This window comes from Schistocerca cancellata, chromosome 4 (assembly GCF_023864275.1).
Source record: "Schistocerca cancellata isolate TAMUIC-IGC-003103 chromosome 4, iqSchCanc2.1, whole genome shotgun sequence".
NCBI classification, from domain to species: Eukaryota; Metazoa; Arthropoda; class Insecta; order Orthoptera; family Acrididae; genus Schistocerca; species Schistocerca cancellata.
This window is the reverse complement of record NC_064629.1, coordinates 858,488,738-858,515,693: the sequence shown is the minus strand read 5'-3', so window position 1 is coordinate 858,515,693 and position 26,956 is coordinate 858,488,738. Positions and strand designations below refer to the sequence as shown.

The 26,956-nt window shown below is 42.4% G+C and overlaps 1 protein-coding gene across 6 annotated transcripts in view; it reads right to left on the bottom strand.

Moving 5' to 3' along the window:
- Window positions 1-26,956, bottom strand: part of LOC126184987 (UBX domain-containing protein 4-like) — a 136,207-nt gene that overhangs the window by 25,361 nt on the left and 83,890 nt on the right. For 4 of the 6 annotated variants that reach the window (XM_049927695.1, XM_049927691.1, XM_049927693.1 and 1 more), the window contains 7 exons: window positions 19,508-19,645; window positions 15,880-15,947; window positions 15,761-15,798; window positions 7,316-7,358; window positions 7,152-7,267; window positions 6,941-7,060; window positions 3,173-3,281 (listed from right to left, as the gene is read on the bottom strand). In XM_049927695.1, the coding sequence (XP_049783652.1) occupies window positions 3,173-3,281; window positions 6,941-7,060; window positions 7,152-7,267; window positions 7,316-7,358; window positions 15,761-15,798; window positions 15,880-15,947; window positions 19,508-19,645 (632 nt within the window). The remainder of the gene's footprint in view (window positions 1-3,172; window positions 3,282-6,940; window positions 7,061-7,151; window positions 7,268-7,315; window positions 7,359-15,760; window positions 15,799-15,879; window positions 15,948-19,507; window positions 19,646-26,956) is intronic. The other 2 variants (XM_049927692.1, XM_049927694.1) reach the window with 2 other exon arrangements.

Here is a 26,956-nt window from a genome sequence, read left to right as displayed (position 1 = left end):
AATGACTGGAACTGATCGGCTGTTGGACCCCCTCCGTCTAATAGGCGCTGCTCTGCACGGTTGTTTACATCTTTGGACGGGTTTAGTGACATCTCTGGACAGTCAAAGGGACTGTGTCTGTGATACAATATCCACAGTCAACATTTATCTTCAGGAGTTCTGGGAACTGGGGTGATGCAAAACTTTTTTTGATGTGTGTATTTCACCATTACGAAGGGAAAGCACAGTTTAACCAAACCCTGTGGAAGACTCCGAATCTGGAGTCTTCGATTAATGCACAGATGTTGTATCATCTGATTATGAATCTAATCAGAGACTGGAGCCATTAACAGGTGACAAGAGACAAGCCTGAAGCAGTTCTTAGTCAGTAAAAGGTTTATTATATAACTCGGCACAGCCTGGGGGTGAGGGTGAAGGATAGGGAGGTGTCTCTTAAGTTTGTTGTTCACGCATCTGAAAGGAGCTGGATAAGATGAGGAGACCGACACTGTCGCAAACTGGGTTGTAAGGTGTTCAGCAACAACTGAAGCATCAGTACAAATACCACCACGAGGAAGAGGCCCTGAACAGTTGTTGATCTTCAGTAGCCAAGAAGCTTAAGGGGCCTGGCTCACACCTGGGATGAAGAAGCATACATTCCCAAGGAGGAGACGCTGTCTTCCCAGCATTCCCTCTTACTGCATTTAATTAGGTAGGAAGCCTCAGCATGAAGCTGCTGAAAAATGAGGGATGTCACCTGAGGTTTTGCAGGGCCCTTCAGTGATCCTGAATAGCTGCTGCAATGTCTTTGATCCACCATAGCACTGGATGGAGGTGGAGGGACCCTACAGAAAGGGGAAAGCAGTTCCAACTGAGCAGGTGATTGTATTGGAGGTACCTCCCAAAACCTCATCGATGCAATCTAACAGAGAGTTGGTGAAAGTGACAGCAAAGGTATACAACTGTCAGTTGGTTCTTTGAAGAGTCCAACACAGTAACTGGTCTACCTGATGGTTACAATTAAGTGACAGGCTCACCACTGTCACAAATATCATTATGTAGTGATCATTGTAGTAAACCCACAGGATTGGGGGAAGACAGATTATGGCCAATAGCTGAAAAGGGTACATGGGCAGCACTGAAGTGGCTAGGAGTACTCTCATTGAGGAAACACATATCAAGATAGAAAAGAAGCTCATCAATCAGAGGACTTCTACCAGACACAGTAATCCCCACAGGGTGTGGTGTGCACTGACATCCCCAAGTATGAGAAAAAGGGGGGGGGGGGGGGGGGGGAGTTGTCGCACGAAGGTGGTCATTTTACGGTAAGTAAATGCCCTGCATTGAGGTAAATAAATGTTACGCATGGTGACAGCTGGGGTTGTTTGCACTGCTTCCAACACAGTACAGACGGAAATCCACATGCTGACAACACGTATGTGAACCAATGTACAGACCCTTCCAGATGTTCTGATGGGTCAGTAGGGTTCCAAGAGAATGCATGGTATTCACAACTTTTGGCACTTGAGATTCTTATGAGGGCTTAATCAGTGGTGTAGGGACAGAACAAGAGCAGGCCAGCCTGGGCACCCACACTCTGTGGCTCCTTCAGCCACTGGCTGGTGTCAAGCCTCTGATCTGCCTACCGTCCCAACAGTCTCTCTCTCTCTCTCTCTCTCTCTCTCTCTCGTTAACTAAAGAATGTCAATGTCAAGGGAGTAACTACATCAAGTACTGCTGACGAGTAATGTGGTCTCTACAAATTGGGGTGTATGTACACTGGGAAGACACATGCCCAAAGTGCTGCCATTTAAAACATAGCATCAGGGATGGGAAATATAATTTCACATTGCAGTGCTAAAACAAGATTTTGACCTTTTCCGGAAGTGAATTCCACTCAAATGCGAGGACAAATGCGCTGATGTCTTTCTTGTTGTCTGATGGGCTTTGATGTACAGTGTATCCCTCACTTGTCCAAGTGTTCACATAGTAATTTGCTGTTTGCAATGTTAGGTCCTGGTCGGAGATTAATCAGTGTACCATGTAGAGGTTTTTATTGCATGTGATAGTAATGGGTACATCACTAAGTTGTTTAAGAGACGGTAGTGCCTGCGACTAGGTAGGATTTGTCATCTCGTCAAAATGAAAACATTATATTCAAATTTTGTGCATAGCTTAAACTGTCCTCACATGGGACATGGAAGCATTCGTGAATAACTGGTCAAGTTTTGTGAGCTCACAACATGGAATTTCACATTCCACAGCATTCTGAAGGATGAAAGACTAAATCAGACAAGTCGCATTTCTGCTTCATGATGAGGAACATTGCCATTGAGATGCGAGATGGCATTTTATGCCACAAGCAGAGCTTTGGAGAAGCCATATTGAGTGTTGTGCAGGGACAGTTGAATTTAGTGAAACTAAACTTCTAACTGTTGCTGTTTATAGGTCCCGTAACTCTGACTTCAGGGCATTTCCATTCAAGCTAGAGAGGGATCTTGATTCACTTTGTAGGAAATACCAGAAATTAGTTATATGTGGTGACTTCAATATAAATTTTATATATGATGGTGCAAGAAAAAGGATGTTGGCAGATCTCAAATTCACACGATTTGATGCAGACGGTGTTTTTTTACAACTAGGGTGCAGGGGAACAGTAGCACAGCCATAGACAATATTTTTATTCATTCTTCATTACTAGATGGGCGTTCTGTTAGTAAAAGGGTGAATGGCCTTTCAGACCACGATGCACAAATGTTAACAGTAAAAGGCTTTTGTACTCAAACAAATGTCACATTTAATTAAAAACTATGTAAGAAAGTTAATACAGCAGCAATAGAGTTTTTTAAACCATGTCAAGAAACAAGAGTGACAAGATGTTTATAGTGCCGATAACATAAATGATAAATATAATGCTTTCCTTAACACATTTCTCATGCTCTTTGAGAGTTGCTTTCCATTAGAACAATCTAAACGGGGCTGTATGTGTGAGCTATTGATGTGATTCCTGCTTCTCCAACTGACAATATAAATCACAGAATTGTCTGAGCATCTGGTTTAAGCCTTACTCTTGGCTCCAAACTGGAGAACTGCAATCAGTTTTTAGTACTTCCATATGGGGGCTGCTCAATAACAGTTGACAAGGGTAACATAAGGTGGACTCATCTGATACATTGTGATAACTTATACTTACAGGCACTATCAACAAGACTGCATTAGGCCAAAGATCCAGTTCACCAAGATTTCTACTATAGTCTTCACTGACATAATGATGGCGTGGAAATGATGTTGCTAAGCCAAATCTGTCAAAGAAAGAAATAATGAGTATAGCTAAAGGTTTCAATTACTTTACAAATTAAATCTAGCAAATTACAAACACACACACACACACACACACACACACACACACACACACACACACACACATAGTGATACAAGCAAATATTGATGATTCATACTAAAATAAATGTATGACTAGTACAAAATATTAAGCATTTTTCTGGAAATTGCAGTTCACAGCTTTTTTTTTTTTTAGTTTCCATTTTCTTCTCTGCTATTAGTTTCAAGATTTTAGCCCCATTCTCAAAAAATACTTTTATCGGCCAAGGACCACATAAAATTCTCCTCCAACAATAATGGAGATGGTAATGAAAAAGCTATATGGTGCAATGGAAATGCCAGTAAGTCTTGGCACTAAATAAAATGAGATGAGGACAAGTTGTGGACACAGGGTGTTACAAAAAGGTACGTCCAAACTTTCAGGAAACATTCCTCACACACAAATAAAGAAAAGATGTTATGTGGACATGTGTCCAGAAACGCTTAATTTCCATGTTAGAGCTCATTTTAGTTTCGTCAGTATGTACTGTACTTCCTCGATTCACCGCCAGTTGGCCCAATTGAAGGAAGGTAATGTTGACTTTGGTGTTTGTGTTGACATGCGACTCATTGCTCTACAGTACTAGCATCAAGCACATCAGTACGTAGCATCAACAGGTTAGTGTTCATCATGAACTTGGTTTTGCAGTCAGTGCAATGTTTACAAATGCGGAGTTGGCAGATGCCCATTTGATGTATGGATTAGCACGGGGCAATAGCCGTGGCGCGGTGTGTTTGTATCGAGACAGATTTCCAGAACAAAGGAGTCCCGACAGGAAGACGTTAGAAGCAATTGATCGGCGTCTTAGGGAGCACGGAACATTCCAGCCTATGACTCGTGACTGGGTAAGACCTAGAACGACAAGGACATCATGCAGTTGACGATAATCCTAATGTCAGCGTCAGAGAAGTAGCTGCTGTACAAGGTAACGTTGACCACGTCACTGTATGGAGAGTGCTAGGGAGAACCAGTTGTTTCCGTACCACGTACAGCGTGTGCAGGCACTATCAGCAGCTGATTGGCCTCCACGGGCACACTTCTGCAAATGGTTCATCCAACAATGTGTCAATCCTCATTTCAGTGCAAATGTTCTCTTTACAGATGAGGCTTCATTCCAACGTGATCAAATTGTAAATTTTCACGATCAACATGTGTGGGCTGACGAGAATCCACACGCAATTGTGCAATCACGTCAACACAGATTTTCTCTGAACGTTTGGGCAGGCATTGTTGGTGATGTCTTGATTGGGCCCCATGTTCTTCCACCTATGCTCAATGGAGCACGTTATCATGATTTCATACGGGATACTCTACCTGTGCTGCTAGAACATGTGCCTTTACAAGTACGACAACATGTGGTTCATGCACGATGGAGCTCCTGCACATTTCAGTCGAAGTGTTCGTATGCTTCTAAACAACAGATTCGGTGACCGATGGATTGGTAGAGGCGGACCAACTCCATGGCCTCCACGCTCTCCTAACCTCAACCCTCTTGACTTTCATTTATTTGGGCGTTTGAAAGCTCTTGTCTACACAACCCCGGTACCAAATGTAGAGACTCTTCGTGCTTGTATTGTGGACGGCTGTGATACAATACGCCATTCTCCAGGGCTGCATCAGCGCATCATGGATTCCATGCGACGGAGGGTGAATGCATGTATCCTCGCTAATGGAGGACATTTTGAACATTTCCTGTAACAAAGTGTTTGACGTCACACTGGTACGTTCTATTGCTGTGTGTTTCCATTCCATGATTAATGTGATTTGAAGAGAAGTAATAAAATGAGCTCTAACATGGAAAGTAAGCGTTTCCGGACACATGTCCACATAACATATTTTCTTTCTTTGTGTGTGAGGAATGTTTCCCGAAAGTTTGGCCGTACCTTTTTGTAACACCCTGTATACTATTCCACGCATGATTACTCCCATCATAACAGTGGAGGGCAATAAAAATAAGTTTCATTTTATGCTAAATTAAGCATTTTGCTGTTGGTGTTACTACACTAGCTTCACTCTGTGTTCACTTTCGTGTACAAGCACAAAACACAACACCATCAGTGTGGTGTAGGCGTTAGCGTCACTGGCTGGCATGCTGCAAGTCGCCAGTTCAAACCCAACCACCAACAACTATTTGTTATTTCGTATTTATCATTTCTGGAAGGTTTTGAAATATTGTATGTTTGTAACGTTTGTAAATTCTGAAATATTCAATGCTTGTATAAATAACTGCACACTCTGTGGAGATCAGTTCCATTCTGGCTGTACTTTATTTTTATTAATAAAAGTGCTTTCAGTGGTACGTGTTTTATTTCACTGATGACCCAGCTTTCATATTTGGACTCTAGTGTGATTATGATGTGACAGTAATAAGTCTTAATGGCTATTTATCCACAATTATATTATTTACAATGAGGGCTAACTGACAGTTCTTACACCAAGCACCACTCCTCTGCAAGTCTTCCTGCAACTCATTGAAGTTTTTTGGCATTGCAAATTTCCTATATACGTACAACAGCATCAGCCATGAACAGCTTCACAGAGCTTCCTACGCTAACCATTAGATCATACCATATACAGATTTTTTTTTTATTGAGAGTATGTGCTACTGTATTTAGGAATGCATTCATATTTTGCTATTTCTTGTGTGTATCAGTGGTTTCTTATGTTTTGTTTTTCAGTTATGTGCATGCATTTATGTTTCTCCGTTTGCTTAGTATACACTAAAATGTTTGTATTATTTGTGTGCTATGTTCTGTGTGTGTGTGTGTGTGTGTGTGTGTGTGTGTGTGTGTGTGTGTGTTTTACATATACTGTGAAATCTGTCTTTTCTAGTATCTATTCCATGTATGATCAGGTTTAGAAAGTTAAAGTTTCTGATAAGTTTCAGTCTCTATTTATGAAAATGGTTTATGCTTGTGTGCAGTTTATCTTTTAGGCAGTTACCGTAGGCCTTGTCCCCACTAAAATCATAGGTTTATGCTTCCCTTTTGTTTCTTTGTTTCTGAGTTGGTGTATAGGTCAGAAGTGGAAGAATGGTGGAACTTGTCATATCACACAATCAGACCACAGCGTACATCATAGAGTTATTCATCACAATTCAGTAATGTCTCCAGTTTGGCCTTCTTTTGGTTGCTCTCTTTGCATTGTATCTATGTACTTCCTTCAGAGTTACAACCTATTTAGACTCCTGCCATCAGGTATTATTTATTTTTTTTACTGTGCTTTTTTAAATTTCTGCCGTAAGTGCAGTTCTGATTACTGAAATTGATTTAGAGTCAGTCAGTGATCAGGGTGGTGGAGAAGAGAAAGGGAGGTGGAGGGAGAGGGAGAGGGTGTGTGTGTGTGTGTGTGTGTGTGTATGTGTGAGAGAGAGAGAGAGAGAGAGAGAGAGAGAGAGAGAGAGAGACTTTAGTGATCCTAATTGATAGAAATTACTTACTTGAATTACGTCCTACATATAACTTATATTCCAATGATTGAAGAATACATGCTTTTTGAAAATAGTGAGCAATGTGTGAAAATTACTACCTGCCTAATGATTATTTTCCTATAGTTAAAATAAGCAGCTATATGAAATCTTACCCTTCAGATGAAAAATGTGCTGCTATGACTTCCCTCACTTCTGATAACAAACTGGAAGTTTTAAAAGTTTTAGTCACTGAGGAACCATCTGGGCAGCGGATCTGAAGTACTGTCAACTCCCTAATAATACAAAAAGAGGAGAAAATTCTCATTCACAAATATAAATATTTATTTTAAAAAATAAATATAAATGAAAATAATACAAACGCACTTGGGCTGCCCTGGGATATTTTTCTTCCCAGACAATCCACTGGCCTGCATTTCCTTCTCCACACTGGCCTGCATTTCCTTCTCCACACTGGCCTGCATTTCCTTCTCCACACTGGCCTGCATTTCCTTCTCCACACTGGCCTGCATTTCCTTCTCCACACTGACCTGCATTTCTTTATCCGTGCTGGGCTGTATTTCTTTCTCCAAGCTGGAAATTTTTGGTAATATAAAAAATACAAAGAATAAAATATTAGCACAAAACAAACAATTCACAAGCATTCTATAACTAAGCATTACAGACAGCTCAACAATTCATAGAAATTTCGCCAACATATACCAAATTAAAAGCAGTACAATATCTCCAATTAGATACTAAAGACACACAAAATTAAGGTGTCACAGGGCAACTGAGTACTTAAGTAGGTAAATGGGAAATTTGGTAGTAATGCTCTCACTTTGTCAACATATATGGCCCACAGGAGGTACTAAGCCACGAGCTCCTCAGAGGCCGACAACTGCTCAACATGTGGCTCTTTGCTCCCGACATGGCGACACCCTGTACCAGCTGCAGAGGTTCACTCCTGGTTAGTCGAGTAACACACCACTTGACACAGCACTGTCATCACTGCTGAGTTTATGAAACTAACTGTGTGTGCTGTTTCAACCCCTACCACCACCAGCACCTCCAACGACAATGGGTGGCTATACCAGCAGCCGATCCTGCCTCCACAAATTACTCTTCGTTCACAGTTCTGATACGACTCTTGACAGTACTCATACTTTAAGGATTGCCAGGACTCCTCGGTGGACCCTGCTCTCGGATTACAACTATTTTTTTGCTATGCATATCACTGGTGCAAGTCTTATGCTTTGACAATAAAAATAAGTGTTAACTGTTGCATGCTCTCTCTGAATTGTGTAGCAATCACTACACAGTTGGTAATAATTAGGTCGACCTCAGTACATGTACCATAAACCTCCATTCTACTAACAGTGCTATGGACAGTGAACTCATGTTCTATGAACAAGTACCATAAACAGTGTTTACTGTCATTCTACACTGAAGCGCCACAGAAACTGGTATACGCATGTGTATTCAAATACAGAGATAAGTAAACAGGCAGAATATGGCACTGCATTCGGCAACATCTATATAAGACAACAAGTGTCTGGCACAGTTGTTAGATTGGTTACTGCTGCTACAATGGCAGGTTATCAACATTTAAGTGAGTCTGAAGTGGTGTTATAGTTTGTGCACAAGCGATGGGGCACAGCATCTCTGAGGTAGCGATGAAGTGGGGATTTTCCCATACGACCATGTCATGAGTGTACTGTGAATATCAGGAAACCAGTAAAACATCAAAGCTCCAACATCGCTGCAGGTGGAAAAAGATCCTGCAAGAACGGGACCAACAACAACTGAAGAGAATCATTCATTGTGACAGAAGTGTAACCCTTCCACAAATTGCTGCAGATTTCAATGTTGGGCCATCAACAAGTGTCAGCTTGCGAACCATTTAATGAAACATCATCAATATGGGCTTTCGGAGTTGAAGCCCCACTCGTGTACCCTTGATGACTGCATGACACAAAGCTTTATGCCTTGCCTGGGCCTGTAAACACTGGCATTGGACTGTTGATGACTGGAAACATGTTGCCTGGTTGGACTAGTCTGATTTCAAATTCTGTCAAGCAGATGGACGTGTACAGGTGTGGAGGCAACCTCATGAATCCAAGGACCCTGCATTTCAGCAGGGGAGTGTTCAAGATGGTGGAGGTTCTGTAATGGTGTGGGGCGTGTGCAGTTGGAGTGATACGGGACCCCTGATGTGTATAGGTACAGCTCTGACAGGTGACACATGCATATGCATCCTCTCTGATCACCTGCATCCATTCATGTCCATTGTGCATTCCAGCAGACTTGGGCAATTCCAGCAGGACAATGCAACATCCCCATCCATCCAGAATTGCTACAGAAACACTCTTCTGAGTTTGAACACTTCCGCTGGCCACCAAACTCCACAGGCATTAACATTATTGAGCATATCTGGACTGCCTTGCAATGTGCTGCTCAAAAGAGATCTATACCCGTTCGTACTCTTACAGATTTATAGACAGCCCTGCTGGATTCATGGGGTCCATTTCCTCCAGCACTACTTCAGACATCAGTCGAGTCCATGACACATCATGTTGCGACACTCGTGTGTGTTCATGGGGGCCCTACACGATATTAGGCAGGTGCACCAGTTTTTTTGGATCTTCAATTTAACAATAGTGACTTTCATGCTATGATCATGGAAAAAATGGTCACTTCCTTGGAAGCAGTGCTGTGGACACTTCTGCAGTGACAAACGAACACCCAGCTTTGCCTCGAGGAGATTCAACATGAAAAGAACTATGCTACAAAAGGCAGGGCTTGTGAACAGGCAACAGGCTGCACAGGTGATGCATTCACCTCCATTCCCACACTACAATGACGCAGAGAAGGAATGGGAAATCTGTGAGAAGTGCCTCAAGCAACATTTTGCAGTGTTTCAGGTAATTGACATTTATACAATAAAGGCTATATTTTTGTCGTGGATTAAGCCACAAACATACCATCTTTTCTCTAAGCTGGCCCCTTTCACTGAACCGTCGAAACTATCTTTAGATGTAACGTGTACTCTACTAACCAGATATCTTCAGAGACATGCATACATTAAAGCATCTTGAGTTCTACCAGTGCAAAAAGCACCCAGATCAATCACACAGAGTTTGGGCTGCAAAACTGTGTGGAAATATAGATTTACCACAGCTAATCATGGCAAGTCACATGCAGATGTAATGGTGAGGAATGCAACTATCTGATGAGCTCCCAATAAAGAGGTACAACAACAGCCACTACAGTTTGATGATCCATCTCTACAACAGGTCTTAGCTTTGGCATAATCTTTAGAGGTATCTCAAGCCACAGGGCAGAGACTTGATACCTGAGCAGACATTGCTACAGACAGTGAATGTCATTTGCCTCCAATAAGGCAGACATCATAGCAATAAAGCAGCATCACAAACAAGCCCCAGTGTGGGTTCCAGTCACTGCAAGAAAACAGCCCACACAGCACCCGTTTCCTTCTTGCCCTGCATGTTTCAAAAAGCATTCACAGGAAGATCACCCCCATCAATGGTCAGTCTGTAATATATGTAACAAGTCTGGGCACGTCTCAGCAGTGTGTAAATCTTCTACATTTCGTTCATAGCAACAAAGGGAACAACCAATGGACATTAATATGATGCACTCTGCAATCGACGGAGAGCCAGTGACATTTCAAGTGGACACCAGTGCTGGCACATCTTTATTGAATATTAAAACTTACGTGCCACTAGGTTCCCTGCAACTTTCATTGACAAAAAATCTTTTGGTAAATTACAGTAAGCAGATGATCCTCATTAACAGACAATTCACTGCAGAAGCTAAATATAAAAATGTGGTACATCAGCTAACCTTCCTTGTGGTGGACAGCAGAAGAGCAGAAAATCTCTTTGGTTTGGATGCATTCAATGCTTTTGTGTTCAGTCACCAATGCAGTAAATTTAGTATCAAAACAAGTATCTTTTCAGGACCTGGACTCATTGTGCAATGAATTTAAGGACATTTTTTTCACTGGGTCTCAGCAAAGCAAAAAACATCAGAGCATACATCAAACTAAAGCCTTCAGTGCACCCTCAGTTTTGCAGAACACATCCAATACTAGTAGCATTGTGCTATCAAGTGAACGAAGAGAGAGATCGCATCACAAAGATGGGTGTAATCAAAACTATTTCTTCTAGCCAATAGGCAACACCCTAGATTATCATTAAAAATCCAAATGGTAAATTACACACACATGGTAATTTTAAGATGACAGTCAATGCTCAATTACAAACTGACTCACCCCATTCTGTGGCCAATTATTCTGAACATTACAAGATGAAGGTTAGAAATGCAATCTGTAGAAGTGAAAATTTTTTCAACTGTCCATTGAATATCTTGGACAAACAATTTTGCAAGCTGGTATCAAATCACTGACTTCAAGCATCAAAGCAATGATGTCCCTGCTGTGTCTTACAAATGTAAAGGAACTGTTTTGGGTAAAGTGACCTACTATAATTAATTTATTTGCAGTGCTTCTAATATAGCTTATGCACTAAATCTCCACAGAAAAAAGGCATGACATTCAGGTGGACAAAGGATGTGAAACTGCATTCCAAACAATGAAAATATGTTTGCACTCCGCTCCATGCATCGCTACACTTCAACTGGGCACATACCTTGTAGCAGCAGCTGATGCTTCTACTACAGCTTGGCGTCAAATCGAAATACTTGCACCCAGCGATCGATCTACCTGACGGGAGGCCCTAGTCACACGACATCTACATTCATTTTTTTTTAGCTTGAGTGCAGCAATAGCTCATATATGCTGACAACACAGAACCACCTATAGCTTATGCCCCCGAAACACTGACAGCAGTGCAGAAGAATTATTCACAAATAGAATAATAAGCATTAGGTATCATCTATAGTTTAAAGAAGGTTCATAGCTTTTTGCACAGAAAACAAAATTAATTTGATAACTGATCACAAGCCACTAATATCACTGTTCAGCCCATCAACTCACACCCCAGACAAAACAGCACATAGGCTTTAATGATGGGCATTATTGCTCAGCTAATACAACTGAGAGATTCACTTCAGATCTAAAGATAAGCACGCAAACACGGGCATGCTGTCACGTCTACCAATGGGCCCCTATCTTGCCTTCAACGAGTAGGAGATACTATGCTTTTATTTAGATGAAGAAGCCTCATCATAAGTGATTTTATTGTGGGTGCAGTCTTAATAGATCCACTCCTCCAAGAAGTTAGACACTTCATTTTTGAGGGTGGCCATTCAAATTGACACAACGAAAAGATGACTCTACAGAACAATATTTTCAATGTTGGTATTGACTGACATTAGTGGATGGAGTGGTTTTACTTTCCACCAAGCATTCCTCAATGTGAGTTGTTGCACCATTCACACTGAGAAAGGACATTCTGCAACTACTGCAAAACAGCCACTGGCAGATATTTTGCACCAATCAGCTCACCCACCATTATGTTTACTTGTCGGTTCTGGATGAAGAAACTGAAAACCTCATCCACTCACCCAAAGAAAATATTCTCATCTTGGCCTGCACTCATGCAGCCATGGCATAAGTTGCACCTGGGCTATGCGGGGTCCGTTTTGGAAACACACTGGCTCATTCTGATAGATGCCTACTCTTGCTTTCCATATATTGTGAATCTGTGTATTATGTCAAGGAAGAGTACAATAAAAGCACACTCTAAAATTTTTGCTGCTGAAAGATTATCAAGTTACAGACAATGGTCCACAGTTCAGTTTGAAGTTTTTTTTGGCTCCACCATTTCACCCCCAATCGAATTGCAAAGCCAAACAAATAGTACGAACCTTTAAGATGCAAATTCCAAAGTATGCAGGGGAGTCACTGGCAAAGGAAGCACTAATTGGGTTTCTAAGTTCCCACAGGGCAACGCCAATATGAGAGAAAAATCCAGCTGAACTACTCCATTGTTTGTAACCAAGAACCCTGCTGCACCTACTTCTCTCAACTCTGCATCCAGCGCCAGCAGTTCCAGTCAAGGACCAGAGCTAGTTAGTTAGTTAGTTTGTGTGTGTGTGTGTGTGTGTGTGTGTGTGTGTGTGTGTGTGTGTGTGTTTTGAACTGTCAAATTTTTTACTTAGGGGTTGATGGTTTTAAGGGTCTCCATGACAGAGGTATTATTTTTGAATGCATGAATGTGCGTTTTTTTGTATCTGCGACAAGGTCTATGCCCCCTGCAAGGAATAAAGCTTGATCACTTTAACTTGATCTTACTGAATGGTGTGAAATGTACAGGGTGTTTCAAAAATGACCGGTATATTTGAAACGGCAATAAAAACTAAACGAGCAGCGATAGAAATACACCGTTTGTTGCAATATGCTTGGGACAACAGTACATTTTCAGGCGGACAAACTTTCGAAATTACAGTAGTTACAATTTTCAACAACAGATGGCGCTGCAAGTGATGTGAAAGATATAGAAGACAACGCAGTCTGTGGGTGCGCCATTCTGTACGTCGTCTTTCTGCTGTAAGCGTGTGCTGTTCACAACGTGCAAGTGTGCTGTAGACAACATGGTTTATTCCTTAGAACAGAGGATTTTTCTGGTGGAATTCCACCGCCTAGAACACAGTGTTGTTGCAACAAGACGAAGTTTTCAACGGAGGTTTAATGTAACCAAACGCGATACAATAAAGGATCTGTTTGAAAAATTTCAACGGACTGGGAACGTGACGGATGAACGTGCTGGAAAGGTAGGGCCACCGCGTACGGCAACCACAGAGGGCAACGCGCAGCTAGTGCAGCAGGTGATCCAACAGCGGCCTCGGGTTTCCGTTCGCCGTGTTGCAGCTGCGGTCCAAATGACGCCAACATCCACGTATTGTCTCATGCGCCAGAGTTTACACCTCTATCCATACAAAATTCAAACGGGGCAACCCCTCAGCGCCGCTACCATTGCTGCACGAGAGACATTCGCTAACGATATAGTGCACAGGATTGATGACGGCGATATGCATGTGGGCAGCATTTGGTTTACTGACGAAGCTTATTTTTACCTGGACGGCTTCGTCAATAAACAGAACTGGCGCATATGGGGAACTGAAAAGCCCCAAGTTGCAGTCCCATCGTCCCTGCATCCTCAAAAAGTACTGGTCTGGGCCGCCATTTCTCCAAAGGAATCATTGGCCCATTTTTCAGATCCGAAACGATTACTGCATCACGCTATCTGGACATTCTTCGTGAATTTGTGGCGGTACAAACTGCCTTAAACGACACTGCGAACACCTGGTTTATGCAAGATGGTGCCCGGCCACATCGCACGGCCGACGTCTTTAATTTCCTAAATGAATATTTCGATGATCGTGTGATTGCTTTGGGCTATCCGAAACATACAGAAGGCGGCGTGGATTGGCCTCCCTATTCGCCAGACATGAACCCCTGTGACTTCTTTCTGTGGGGACACTTGAAAGACCAGGTGTACCGCCAGAATCGAGAAACAATTGAACAGCTGAAGCAGTACATCTCATCTGCATGTGAAGCCATTCCGCCAGACACGTTGTCAAAGGTTTCGGGTAATTTCATTCAGAGACTACGCCATATTATTGCTACGCATGGTGGGTATGTGGAAAATATCGTACTACAGAGTTTCCCAGACCGCAGCGCCATCTGTTGTTGAAAATTGTAACTACTGTAATTTCGAAAGTTTGTCTGCCTGAAAATGTACTGTTGTCCGAAGCATATTGCAACAAACGGTGTATTTCTATCGCTGCTCGTTTAGTTTTTATTGCCGTTTCAAATATACCGGTCATTTTTGAAACACCCTGTAGTTGCACAATGGCTGACGGATTATCGGGTGGTAACACACACCTATCTTTCTCTATTCATTTGCATTCTACATGAATATTCCCCGTTTGGTGAACTATGGTCAGCTTTAGCAGCGATTGTTGTCTTGCAGTAGGTATATATACTATAAGCATGATCAGGGTTTCCTACAAGCACTTATCTGGGGGGGGGGGGGGGGGGGGGGCAGATGACACACAATCACTTTGTGCTAACAAATAAAAAATTATGTCAACAAGACTGACATGAACTACTCTGTTTCTTGGCTATAGTACATGTGAGAACTGGTTTCTGTAGGCAGAAAACACATAGTAGCATTTCCACGTGGTGCTTCATACTACAAATCTTTTCTGATCCCTTCATATAATGGCATGTACTTAAAAAACTATCCATTGCATCCCACTTTATTTACCAAAGAAAAATTCAATAGAAATTTAAGGTACCTCTTTAGTTTTTCTCGCCTTTTTCCAGTGTCTGAAAATGTTCAGATGTGTGGTTACACGAGAGAAATATTGTGGAAGACTTGTCTAAATTTGACACTTGGAAACCATAATTTTGGAAAAGCTTTATATTTCATACACTTTTCACTAACAGAGAAACTAATTTTCTGTAACACAATTAACAAAGAAGAAATTAGGTCATAGTTTTAGCTAAAAAGAAATTACAAATGCTAGTTGATCTCCCTAGAGGAATTAGCACACACAGACAACAAAAAAGGCAAGTAATGCATGGTAGGAAAACATACAGTTATAAACATTCAAAAAACGTATTCGCCAGAAATAGGCATTCATTGCTAAATGACATCCACAACAATACTCCATTGCTAATTATAGTCATAATTTAAACAAGAATATTAATGGCAGAAGAGAGTTACAGGAGCTAGGATGCAAAACTTGCAATCCTATATCACAAAAACAGAGAAAATGATAGAGAAATGAAGATTTTGCTACTGAGGGGTTCAATAATGACTTAATAATATCGATTTTATAAATTAGTAGTGACATCGCCTTGCAGGAACATCATGCAAAGGTTAACACCTTCAAGATGAAAGTGGAGTAAAGAAAAATATGCAACAGTTAACTGTGGTTGTGAACAATAGGAATTTCAAACTATAACGTAATTAAAGGATTTTGTATGACAAAGTCCTCACCTCTCAAGTGGACTTGCAGACCCATTTGCCACTGGTACCTAAAAAGAAAGGATTTTAAAATCGTTCGAAAGTGTTTAAATAAATTATAATGAGACAGTTATTATGTTAAGTGTTCATACCTCTTCACTGTCTGAATTACCTAGCATGAGGTATCTCACGAACTCTTCTGAAGGGTAACCAAACTCACCTGCAATGCAGGAAGTCCAAAAAGTTGTAAGCAGATAGTTATGAACACAAGCATTTGAAACATTCTGCATTTTTTTTTTTTTTTCATTTTCAAATCTTACAAATAAGCAAAAAATGTTCCACATTTACACAATTAAATCATCCAAACAGAACTACTATAATTAAAGATGGGAAGCAAATCACACACAAGTGCATATACAAACTGAAAACATAAAAAATATTGCTGTGATGTGAATAGCTTAAGTAGTGCAAAACAGTGTAGTAAAAGGTATGATTTTTACCAGTAAGTTATCCTTCAATTCAAGAAACAATGGAAACAGCAGAATAACATGTTAGGCTGCAAAAATTCAATGAAAAATATGGACTATGGTATAAGGGGTTGCAAATTGGCATAATTCAATGTGGAAACTAAAGCAATCAGGCATTTTCAAAGATAAAACATAGCCAGAGAAAGAAGTTATCAAAAATCCTGGGGAAAGTTGGGGTTCTCTCTCATATTTCAGTAAATATCCTCATCATGCCGGTCAACTGAACTACAATGATATATGTAACAAGAAGAGAAGGTGACAATACCCACCTGACATAATAGTAAGGCAAGCATTCCATATCAGTACAGATATTGTTGCAAACACCTTTTACACTACAATTATCTATTTCTTACAGATGAAAGACATCGTGGATCAACCATCACAGAAGCGAGCGACCTGACTTTGTGATGGTCAACAGAATACTTCAACATTATCTGCCACTGATACAAGGTTTATTTAGGAAGTAATGTCACTGAGGCCATAAAAACTAATTTACTGATCAGAACAGTAAAATGAATCAAAATTCTTCAAATTAGGGGTCCCTCCTGCACCTGTGCATTGTTCTGCAGTGAAATTTCCATGTATTGTAGGCATTCTGGAAAGCCTGGATTGCAATGTCCTTTATGACACACGTAGCAGCAACTTTCACATTGTCAATGGTCTTGAAACAGCATCCTTTCAAGGGTGTCTTGAGCCAGGAAAACAAAATAGATTTTGCTGGAGTTAGGTAAAGTCTGAGCAGAGCACTGAGGCAATGTTGCCATATAATCTTTGAACACACAATCTGTCACCAAGAAGGCAGCATGGCTTGGTGTATTCTATTGATAGAGTGTCTGGAAACTGGCAACTGGCAACACTCATTCTACGGTCTGTGTTCAAAACTTCACGCACACAAGCTATACAGTCTTCACCTTTCGATGCTGAAGAGTGTTCAGAGAGAGTTTTGTTACTGAAATCATCTCAACATTCAAAAAAAAAATTGTGCTCACAAAACACCTGTGTTTTGACAAGTATTCATTTCCAACTGTCTGCTCAATTATTGGACACTTTTCAGCAGCTGCCTTCCCAAGTTTCATGCAGAATTTGATCTTGTATCGTTGTTCCAGTGAACAGTGCACTGTGCCCGGAATCAGACTGCATAGGGGCACATCTGGACACTCCAGGCGCTTGCAGGAAACAGGGGCTCGTTGCGTTAGGAAGCCAACAACCCACAGCATACTTCAAACAAATAGGATCATTAAAATATAATTGGTGACATTATCTTCAACAAAAACACTGTATGTGCACTACCTTAAAAAAAAAAAAAATCTGTGTTTCATCTTTTTGTTTTTGTCCTTTTACACAACATGTGGATCAACACGTGCCAATTTTCAAGGACGCATTTTCACTGTGATTGCTGATGGGACAATGCTCTAACAGTGTATTAGTGCACATGCACACCTACTTGTACAATCTCAAATTAATTATTTCATTGAAAATGAAGCTATAACACCCTGAAAACGGCATGCAAATAAATATGTTTGGTAGCAGCATGACAATTTTTTTTTCTTTTATACAACAAAGATCATAGCTATGGGTCCTGTGCATTCACCCCTAATGTGGGAAACAGCTCAAATTAAAGAGTGTGCAGTGGATAATTCAGGAACAATTCATAAATGATTGTCATGTGTGATATAAAACAAATAAGAAAATATGATAAAGCTAAAGCAGTCTGACCAAATATCGATATTCGGTACTGAAGGTACTGGCGAGAGATACCAGCTCAGTTACTATACGCAGATAACAGCCATAACATAAACAACTGTAATGTGACTATGGTTTCAGAAAGTTACACCAAAAACGGGTCTATCCTTGCCAGAGATTTTTCCCACATTACATCACAATTCAGTCTCCCTCTGCAGTATATTGTCATCATTCTTACGACCAACCTCCTCCCTTTCCCCTTGGTTTCCATAAATCATTACATCACATCTATCACAGGCACAAATACAATGAAACCCCACTTTTACACTTTTCAAGGGACTTCAAAAAAAATTATGTAAAATGCGAGAAAATGTAAAATGTGGGAAATAACATTTTAAACTGTAGAAAGTTAGATATAGGATTCCCCCTTGCATTTTCTCACATTATGTATGATATACGTACATAACAGGCTCAAAAGGTGTGTCAGGGACTTTTTTATTATCTAATAAAAGTTTATTGTCTAATAAAAACCACTGGTGTAACTGGAACTGATAACTGTCTGGGAAGCGGAAATGTTTGACTTAATTTCAAATATCATAATCTATGTTTTTGGCAAGCATGCAGCTGTCAGTCATTATTTAAATAATGAAATACAGCAGTAGTTACATATTTTTCCATGCTTAATGATGTGTTTCGAGAATTATTTCTCATTGTCAAGTGCAAATATGTACACAAGTATTTTGTGTGGTGTTCGAATGTGTTATTCTGCCTCTCGTTCACTATAGTCATCTTTTTGAAGTTATCAGGTACTGCACCTCCTCAGTTATGTAGAAAACCACACAAATGCAAACTATCACTCACACTGTTCATGTAACATCACAAAAAATAATACGATAATGCTGCACTTGACAATGAGAATAAATTCACGAAACACGTTTTGTTCAGCATGAAAAAATACGTGACCAGTGTTGTGTTTAAACTAAAAACATTTGAGCAACACACAGTGAATGATGGTGTCAACTAGCGCTACAAGAGGCCAAATGCCGAAACAAGCTAAATATGGTTCGACAAAAGTGTCATGATGATCACAACAATCACGAAATTGCATTTGCATAATAGAGAGTTTGGAAATGATTGTGAATGGTCATGATATCTTTATTCGAACAAACTTAGTTACTCCCATCAGCCATCGCGACAAGTAGTGCTTGGCAGCGGGGGGAGATACGGCATAATTGTTCCAACTTTTACATATTTACCGGTTCAAATCCACTGAGTAGAGTGCCAAGTTGTCAAGAAACTTAACCATGTAAAATTTGTAAGCACCGGTGGTCAGCCAACATGACAGCATCTTTTTTTTTTTCTCAACGAATATTGTTTCGTAATGCGTAAATCAGACACAAAATCAGGGGCTAACTAACATTGTGGACATAGCAAATTTGTCAGGAGCAATAAACACACACACACACACACACACACACACACACACACACAGAGAGAGAGAGAGAGAGAGAGAGAGAGAGAGAGAGAGAATGAATTCAGTTCCTCTTAGGACAAGTGTGCAGCGACTTACGAAGTTCTGCATCTGGAACACTGTTGATTCCTAATATTTCCTCAACAACCTCTTCAATATTCCCATGGCCTTTCCAGCGAATAACAGCAGCGCCTCTTCTCGAAACAAATGTCACCGTATTCACTGGTGTTGGTCCATCTTCCAAATAGTTAAAGTGATTTATAAATTACAGATGTGGCTTTATAAGTCTAGTAAATTTCTATGAAACCGCGTAAAATTCTGTTTGATGATGAAACTATTAGTAGGTTCTGATCATTATTCAAGCTCCTTAACAAAAATGTAACATGCAATCATTTTTAGATAGCTGTCTGAACCATATGTTTTCTAGAAATAAATAAAGAGACAAATATCATGTAGTGATATAATATTTTTAAGTGGACCTTGGTCCAGATATAAATTGATTTGAGGTACGTGAATGAACTCTGTACAGAAGTAAATTTCCTGAATGAGTCTGCAGTTGTGGATATTTTGTGAATGATGCCATCTACATCACTTGATATATTTCTATTTTTATAACACCGTTTTGGCTTCTGTCATCAGATTGAAACTTAGAACTTGGAAAGCAATGCTTAGTGTCAGTATTAGTAGGCATGATTTTTACCAATACTGACACTAAACATTGTTTTATAAGTTCTGAGTTTTGATCTGATGACAGCAGCAGCCAAGCTGACGTTGTAAATAAATAAATAAATATATATATCTAAAAAGAAAGATGATGAGACTTACCAAACAAAAGCGCTGGCAGGTCGATAGACAGACAAACAAACACAAACATACACACAAAATTCTAGCTTTCGCAACCAACGGTTGCCTTGTCAGGAAAGAAGGAAGGAGAGGGAAAGACAAAAGGATTTGGGTTTTAAGGGAGAGGGTAAGGAGTCATTCCAATCCCGGGAGCGGAAAGACTTACCTTAGGGGGAAAAAAGGACAGGTATACACTCACGCACACACACACATATCCATCCGCATATACACAGACACAAGCAGACATTTGTGTCTGTGTATATGCGGATGGATATGTGTGTGTGTGTGCGCGAGTGTATACCTGTCCTTTTTTCCCCCTAAGGTAAGTCTTTCCGCTCCCGGGATTGGAATGACTCCTTACCCTCTCCCTTAAAACCCAAATCCTTTTGTCTTTCCCTCTCCTTCCTTCTTTCCTGACGAGGCAACCATTGGTTGCGAAAGCTAGAATTTTGTGTGTATGTTTGTGTTTGTTTGTCTGTCTATCAACCTGCCAGCGCTTTTGTTTGGTAAGTCTCATCATCTTTCTTTTTAGATATATTTTTCCCACGTGGAATGTTTCCCTCTATTTTTTTAATATATATATATATATATATATATATATATATATATATATATATATATATATATATATATATATATATATATATATATATATATATATATATATATATATATATATATATATATATATATATATATATATATATATATATATATATATATATATATATATAGAGACACACACACTGATGAAAAAAAATCGCAACACCAGAAAATAATTAATGTAGAGGAATGAAATTTCTGGAATATATTAGTCTAGGTAACATTTGTAAGTGATTAATATTGCAAGTTCACAGGTTAATGTAAGCATAAGGTAAGCCATATCAAATGTGAAATGCCAGTACATTAATAACTGGTGTAGCTGCTAGAATGTTGAATGCAAGCATGGAAACATGCATGCATTTTTTTTGTACGGTTGCCAGATGTCAGTTTGTGGGCTGGAGTTCTACGAATGTGGCACTCGGTCAGTCAATACAAGGACAGTTAATATCGCTTGTGGACAGCACTGGAGTTGTCATCCGATGATGTCCCACATGTGCTCGACTGGAGACAGATTGGTGATCGAGCACGCCAAGGTAAAATGTTGACACTCGGTACAGCATGCTCGGTACATCAGCAGTAAGTGGATGTGCATTATCTTGTTGGAAAACACCCCCTGGAACGCTGTTCATTACGTCAGGGCGCATGGGATAACTACTAGAGTGCTCCCTCTGTCATATGATATTGCACCCCAGACTGTAACTCCAGGTATAGCTCGAGTGTGTGTGTATATATGCAGACAGACTGGTTGCAGGTCCTCAACTGGCCTCCTCCTAACCAACATATTCCTGTCACTGGCACCAAGGCAGACCCCGCTTTCATCAGAAAAACACGACAGACCTCCACCCTGCCGTCCAATGAGCTCTCACTTGACATCACTGAAGTCGCAAATGGTGGTGGTTTGGGGTCAATGGAATGTATGCTATAGGACGTTTGGCTTGGAGTTGTCCTTGAAGTAACCAATTTGTAACAGTTCATTGTGTCACTGTGGTTCCAGCTGGTGCTCAAATGGCTGCTACAGACACAGTATGAGGTACAAGAACTATACACCGAGCATGATAGTCTTCCCTCCATGTAGTGCCACATAGCCATCCAGAGCCCGATCTTCTTGCCACCATACATTCTCCTGACCACCACTGCGAGCAATCATGTACTGTGGCTACATTCCTGCAAAGTCTTTCTACAATATTGAAGAAGGAACTCCAGCTTCTCGTAGCCCTACTACACAACTTCACTTAAACTCAGTGAGATGTCGGTAATGGCATCTTTGTTGCCTTAAAGGCATTCTCGACTAGTATCAACACACCGTGTCCAATTTCAGAGGTAACTAATGCTCACAACAGTTACAGCGTGTATTTAAAGCAAACCTGACTGGAATCCTCGTAGTGGTGCTAATAGTGCCACTCTGTTGTGATTGGGACGAAATTTGAACAGACATCGTCTATCAGATGTAGAAATGTGCCCAACAAGTTTCATTTATGTCACACAACTCCTTCTTGGTACTGCGATCTTTTTCCCCCGTCAGATCTAGATGACTTTTTGCACAAAAAGAACCCTGTGCAACACACACAATCATTTATTGTAGGATGAACAGAGTTGACATGTTCCAGACACCAAGTTGAGTAACAAAGGAACAAATCATTATTACATTGCATTCTGTAAATGATTAAGTTATTAAAGGTGGAGCACACATTCATATGGGACCAGGATGAAGGCAGAAGCTCTGATGCAGAATTTTCTGTCCCAATTGCAGAGCCACGACATTTGTGTTGAGTGTGAGGGATGCTTGAAAGCCTGTATCTAGATGGTCAGAGAGAAATTTGAGCCACACTATCTTAAATAAGACTTGCTACTCAACTGAGGTATAACAATATACAAGATTCAAGGTATCATAAAGGTAAATCCTTCTACATGTATATTCTACAGCCACTGTAGAGTGATCATCAACGGGTATATGTCCTATCAATAACATCAGTTTTTTTGTCTCACTAAAAAAAAAGAGAGAGAAGAGGGGGATTAAGTCTATATGTCAAGGAACACAGCCTAATTTCATTTATCTTAGTCTGAAGACCTCCCATACAAGACGTATGATGGAGGATCCAGAATTTGCACACAGTCTTTCTTGACTACATGTTATCTAAACTTGAATGTTACTTTAGTTTCTGCTGAACATTTGCTATCCAATATAACCTACTGGGTTCTATTAGTCAAAAATTAATCTAGCCAATTATATATTTCTGAAGGAACTCTATACAATAATATTTCAGGTACGACTCAACACTGTGGTGCAGAGTCCAATGCCTTCTCAAATCTAAAATGAAGGATGGTTGGTTGGTCGGTTGGTTGGTTGGTTGGTTAAGGTACCAAACTACGCAGTCATCAGTCCCTCCGACCTGAGATTAACTAAAACCGATAAAATCCCACAATTAAAGAGGGAACTACAATATCCATAAAATGATAAACTATTGACAGGGAAGGAAGGAAAAGGGCAGAAGACAAGGCGAGGGGAAGAAAATTACTAATGACAGGCGCATGAACGAAGAAGCACAGGAGACAAGAGCGATGCTCAGTATATAACAGACCCCATGAGGAAAGGAGTGGGAAGGCAGAGGGCTGGAGTAAACCACCAAGCCCAGTTGAAGGTTGGTTGGTTTGGGGGGATTAAAGGGACCAGACTGCGACGGTCATCGGTCCCTTTTTCCAAAAAAAGTAAAACCACGCAAAGAGAATAAAAAACGAACAACAGGAAAGACGTCAGACGACACAGGACAAGAAATACTCCTACAGAGATCAGACGAAACAAATTAAAATCACACAGAGTGTGACAGTGGTTGGCAGACCATAGAGATAAAAAGGAAAAGCCAACCACCGAGAACACATTAAAAACTCAGCGTAAAATCGTAGGCCAATGGCCAGAATCAACACAAAAGAACAGAACAAACACTCAGAGTAAATAATAAAAACCCCCTGCCCGAATAAAACGGAAAACTAAGTCAGCCATACCAGGGTCATCACATAAGAGGGCAGGGAGCGTATCAGACAGCGCAAATGTCTGCCTGACCACAGCTAAAAGGGGGCAGGCCAACAAAATGTGGGCCACTGTCAAAGCCGCCCCGCAGCGACATACAGGAGGGTCCTCCCGGCGCAGTAAATAACTGTGTGTCAGGTGGGAGTGGCCAATGCGGAGCCGACAAAGGACGACAGAGTCCCTGCGGTTGGCTCGCAGGGATGACCGCCACACAGTCGTCGTCTCCTTGATGGCACGGAGTTTATTGGGCATGATCCGATTGCGCCATTCAGCGTCCCAAAGCGCAAAAACTTTTCGGCGGAGGACTGCCCGCAAATCAGTCTCTGGGAGGCCAACGTCCAGAGACTGTTTACTCGTGGCCTCTTTCGCCAGGCGGTCAACATGTTCATTGCCCGGGATACCGACATGACCGGGGGTCCACACAAAGACCACAGAGCGGCCGCAACGCGCAAGAGTATGCAGGGACTCATGGATAGCCATCACCAGACGAGAACGAGGAAAACACTGGTCGAGAGCTCGTAAACCGCTCAGGGAATCGCTACAGATAACGAAGGACTCACCTGAGCAGGAGCGGATATACTCTAGGGCACGAAAGATGGCGACTAGCTCAGCAGTGTAAACGCTGCAGCCAGCCGCCAAGGACCGTTGTTCAGAATGGTCCCCTAGAGTTAGCGCATACCCGACACGACCAGCAACCATCGAACCGTCGGTGTAAACAATTCCAGAGCCCTGATACGTGGCCAGGATGGAATAAAAGCGGCGGCGGAAGGCCTCTGGAGGGACCGAGTCCTTCGAGCCCTGTGCCAAGTCGAGCCGAAGGCAAGGGCGAGGAACACACCACGGGGGTGTACGCAGAGGCGCCCGGAAAGGAGGTGGAACTGGGAAAAACCCAAGCCCGCAGAGAAGCTCCTTGATGCGTACGGCGATCGGACAACCCGACCGGGGCCGACGGTCTGGCAGATGGACGACTGCCTGCGGGAACAGGACATGATAATTTGGATGCCCGGGCAAGCTAAAAACATGGGCAGCATAAGCTGCCAGCAAACGTTGGCGTCGGAACCGCAGTGGAGGTACACCTGCCTCCACTAGGACGCTGTCCACAGGGCTGGTGCGGAAAGCACCAGTGGCAAGGCGTATCCCGCTGTGGAGAATTGGGTCCAGCACCCGCAACGCAGATGGGGATGCTGAGCCATAAGCTAGGCACCCATAATCCAGGCGAGACTGGATTAACGCCTGGTAGAGCCGCAACAGGGTAGATCGGTCGGCGCCCCAGCGGGTGTGGCTCAAACAACGCAGGGCGTTGAGATGCCGCCAACACGCTTGTTTAAGCTGCCGGATATGAGGCAGCCAAGTCAACCGGGCATCAAAAAGGACACCCAAAAACCTGTGGGTCTCCACCACAGCAAGAAGTTCGTCGGCAAGATAAAGCCGCGGCTCAGGATGGACCGTTCGGCGCCGGCAGAAATGCATAACGCGGGTCTTGGCAGCCAAAAACTGAAAACCACGCGCTACAGCCCAAGACTGCGCCTTGCGGATTGCGCCCTGTAGCTGACGTTCAGCTGCTGCAATGCTAATAGAACTATAGTAAAGACAGAAGTCGTCAGCATACAGGGAAGCGGAGACAGAATTTCCTACTGCCGCAGCGAGACCGTTTATTGCAATTAAAAACAGGCAGACACTGAGGACAGAGCCCTGGGGTACCCCGTTCTCCTGGACGAGTGAGGAACTATACGAGGCCGCGACGTGCACGCGGAAGGTACGATACGACAGAAAATTTCTGATAAAGATCGGCAGAGGGCCCCGAAGACACCATCCATGAAGCGTAGAAAGGATGTGATGACGCCATGTCGTATCGTACGCCTTCCGCATGTCGAAAAAGACAGCGACCAGGTGCTGACGGCGGGCAAAGGCTGTACGGATGGCCGACTCAAGGCTCACCAGATTGTCGGTGGCGGAGCGGCCTTTACGGAACCCACCCTGAGACGGAGCCAGAAGGCCCCGAGACTCCAGCACCCAATTTAAGCGCCGGCTCACCATCCGTTCAAGCAACTTGCAAAGAACGTTGGTGAGACTAATGGGACGGTAGCTGTCCACCTCCAGAGGGTTCGTTCCAGGTTTCAAAATGGGGATGACAATACTTTCCCGCCATTGCGACGGAAACTCACCCTCGACCCAGAGACGGTTGTAAAGGTCGAGCAGGCGTCGCTTGCAGTCCACTGAAAGGTGTTTCAGCATCTGACAGTGGATGCGATCTGGCCCGGGAGCGGTATCAGGGCAAGCGGCAAGGGCACTCTGAAATTCCCACTCACTGAATGGAGCGTTGTAGGGTTCAGAAGCGTTGGTGCGAAAAGAAAGGCTCCGACGTTCCATCCGCTCTTTAATGGAGCGGAAGGCCTGGGTGTAATTCGCAGAAGCGGAACTCATAGCAAAATGCTCTGCTAAGCGGTTTGCAATGACGTCGGAGTCAGTACAAACTGCTCCATTCAGTGAGAGCGCAGGGACGCTGGCAGGGGTCCGATAGCCGAAGACCCGTCGAATCTTGGCCCAGACCTGCGATGGAGTTACATGGAGTCCAATGGTGGACACATACCGCTCCCAGCACTCCTTCTTGCCTTGGCGGATAAGGAGGCGGGCCCGCGCACGCAGCCGTTTGAAGGCGATAAGGTGGTCCATGGAGGGATGTCGCTTGTGACGCTGGAGCGCCCGCCGGCGATCTTTAATCGCTTCAGCGATCTCAGGCGACCACCAAGGCACAGCCCTCCGCCGAGGGGACCCAGAAGAACGGGGAATGGCAGACTCGGCGGCAGTGACGATGCCGGCGGTGACCGATGTAACCACCGCATCAATGGCATCAGTTGAGAGAGGCTCAATAGCGGCAGTGGAGGAGAACAAGTCCCAGTCAGCCTTATTCATAGCCCATCTGCTAGGGCGCCCAGAAGAGTGACACTGTGGTAGTGACAGAAAAATCGGAAAGTGGTCACTACCACACAGGTCGTCATGCACACTCCAGTGGACAGATGGTAAGAGGCTAGGGCTACATATTGAAAGGTCAATGGCGGAGTAGGTGCCATGCGCCA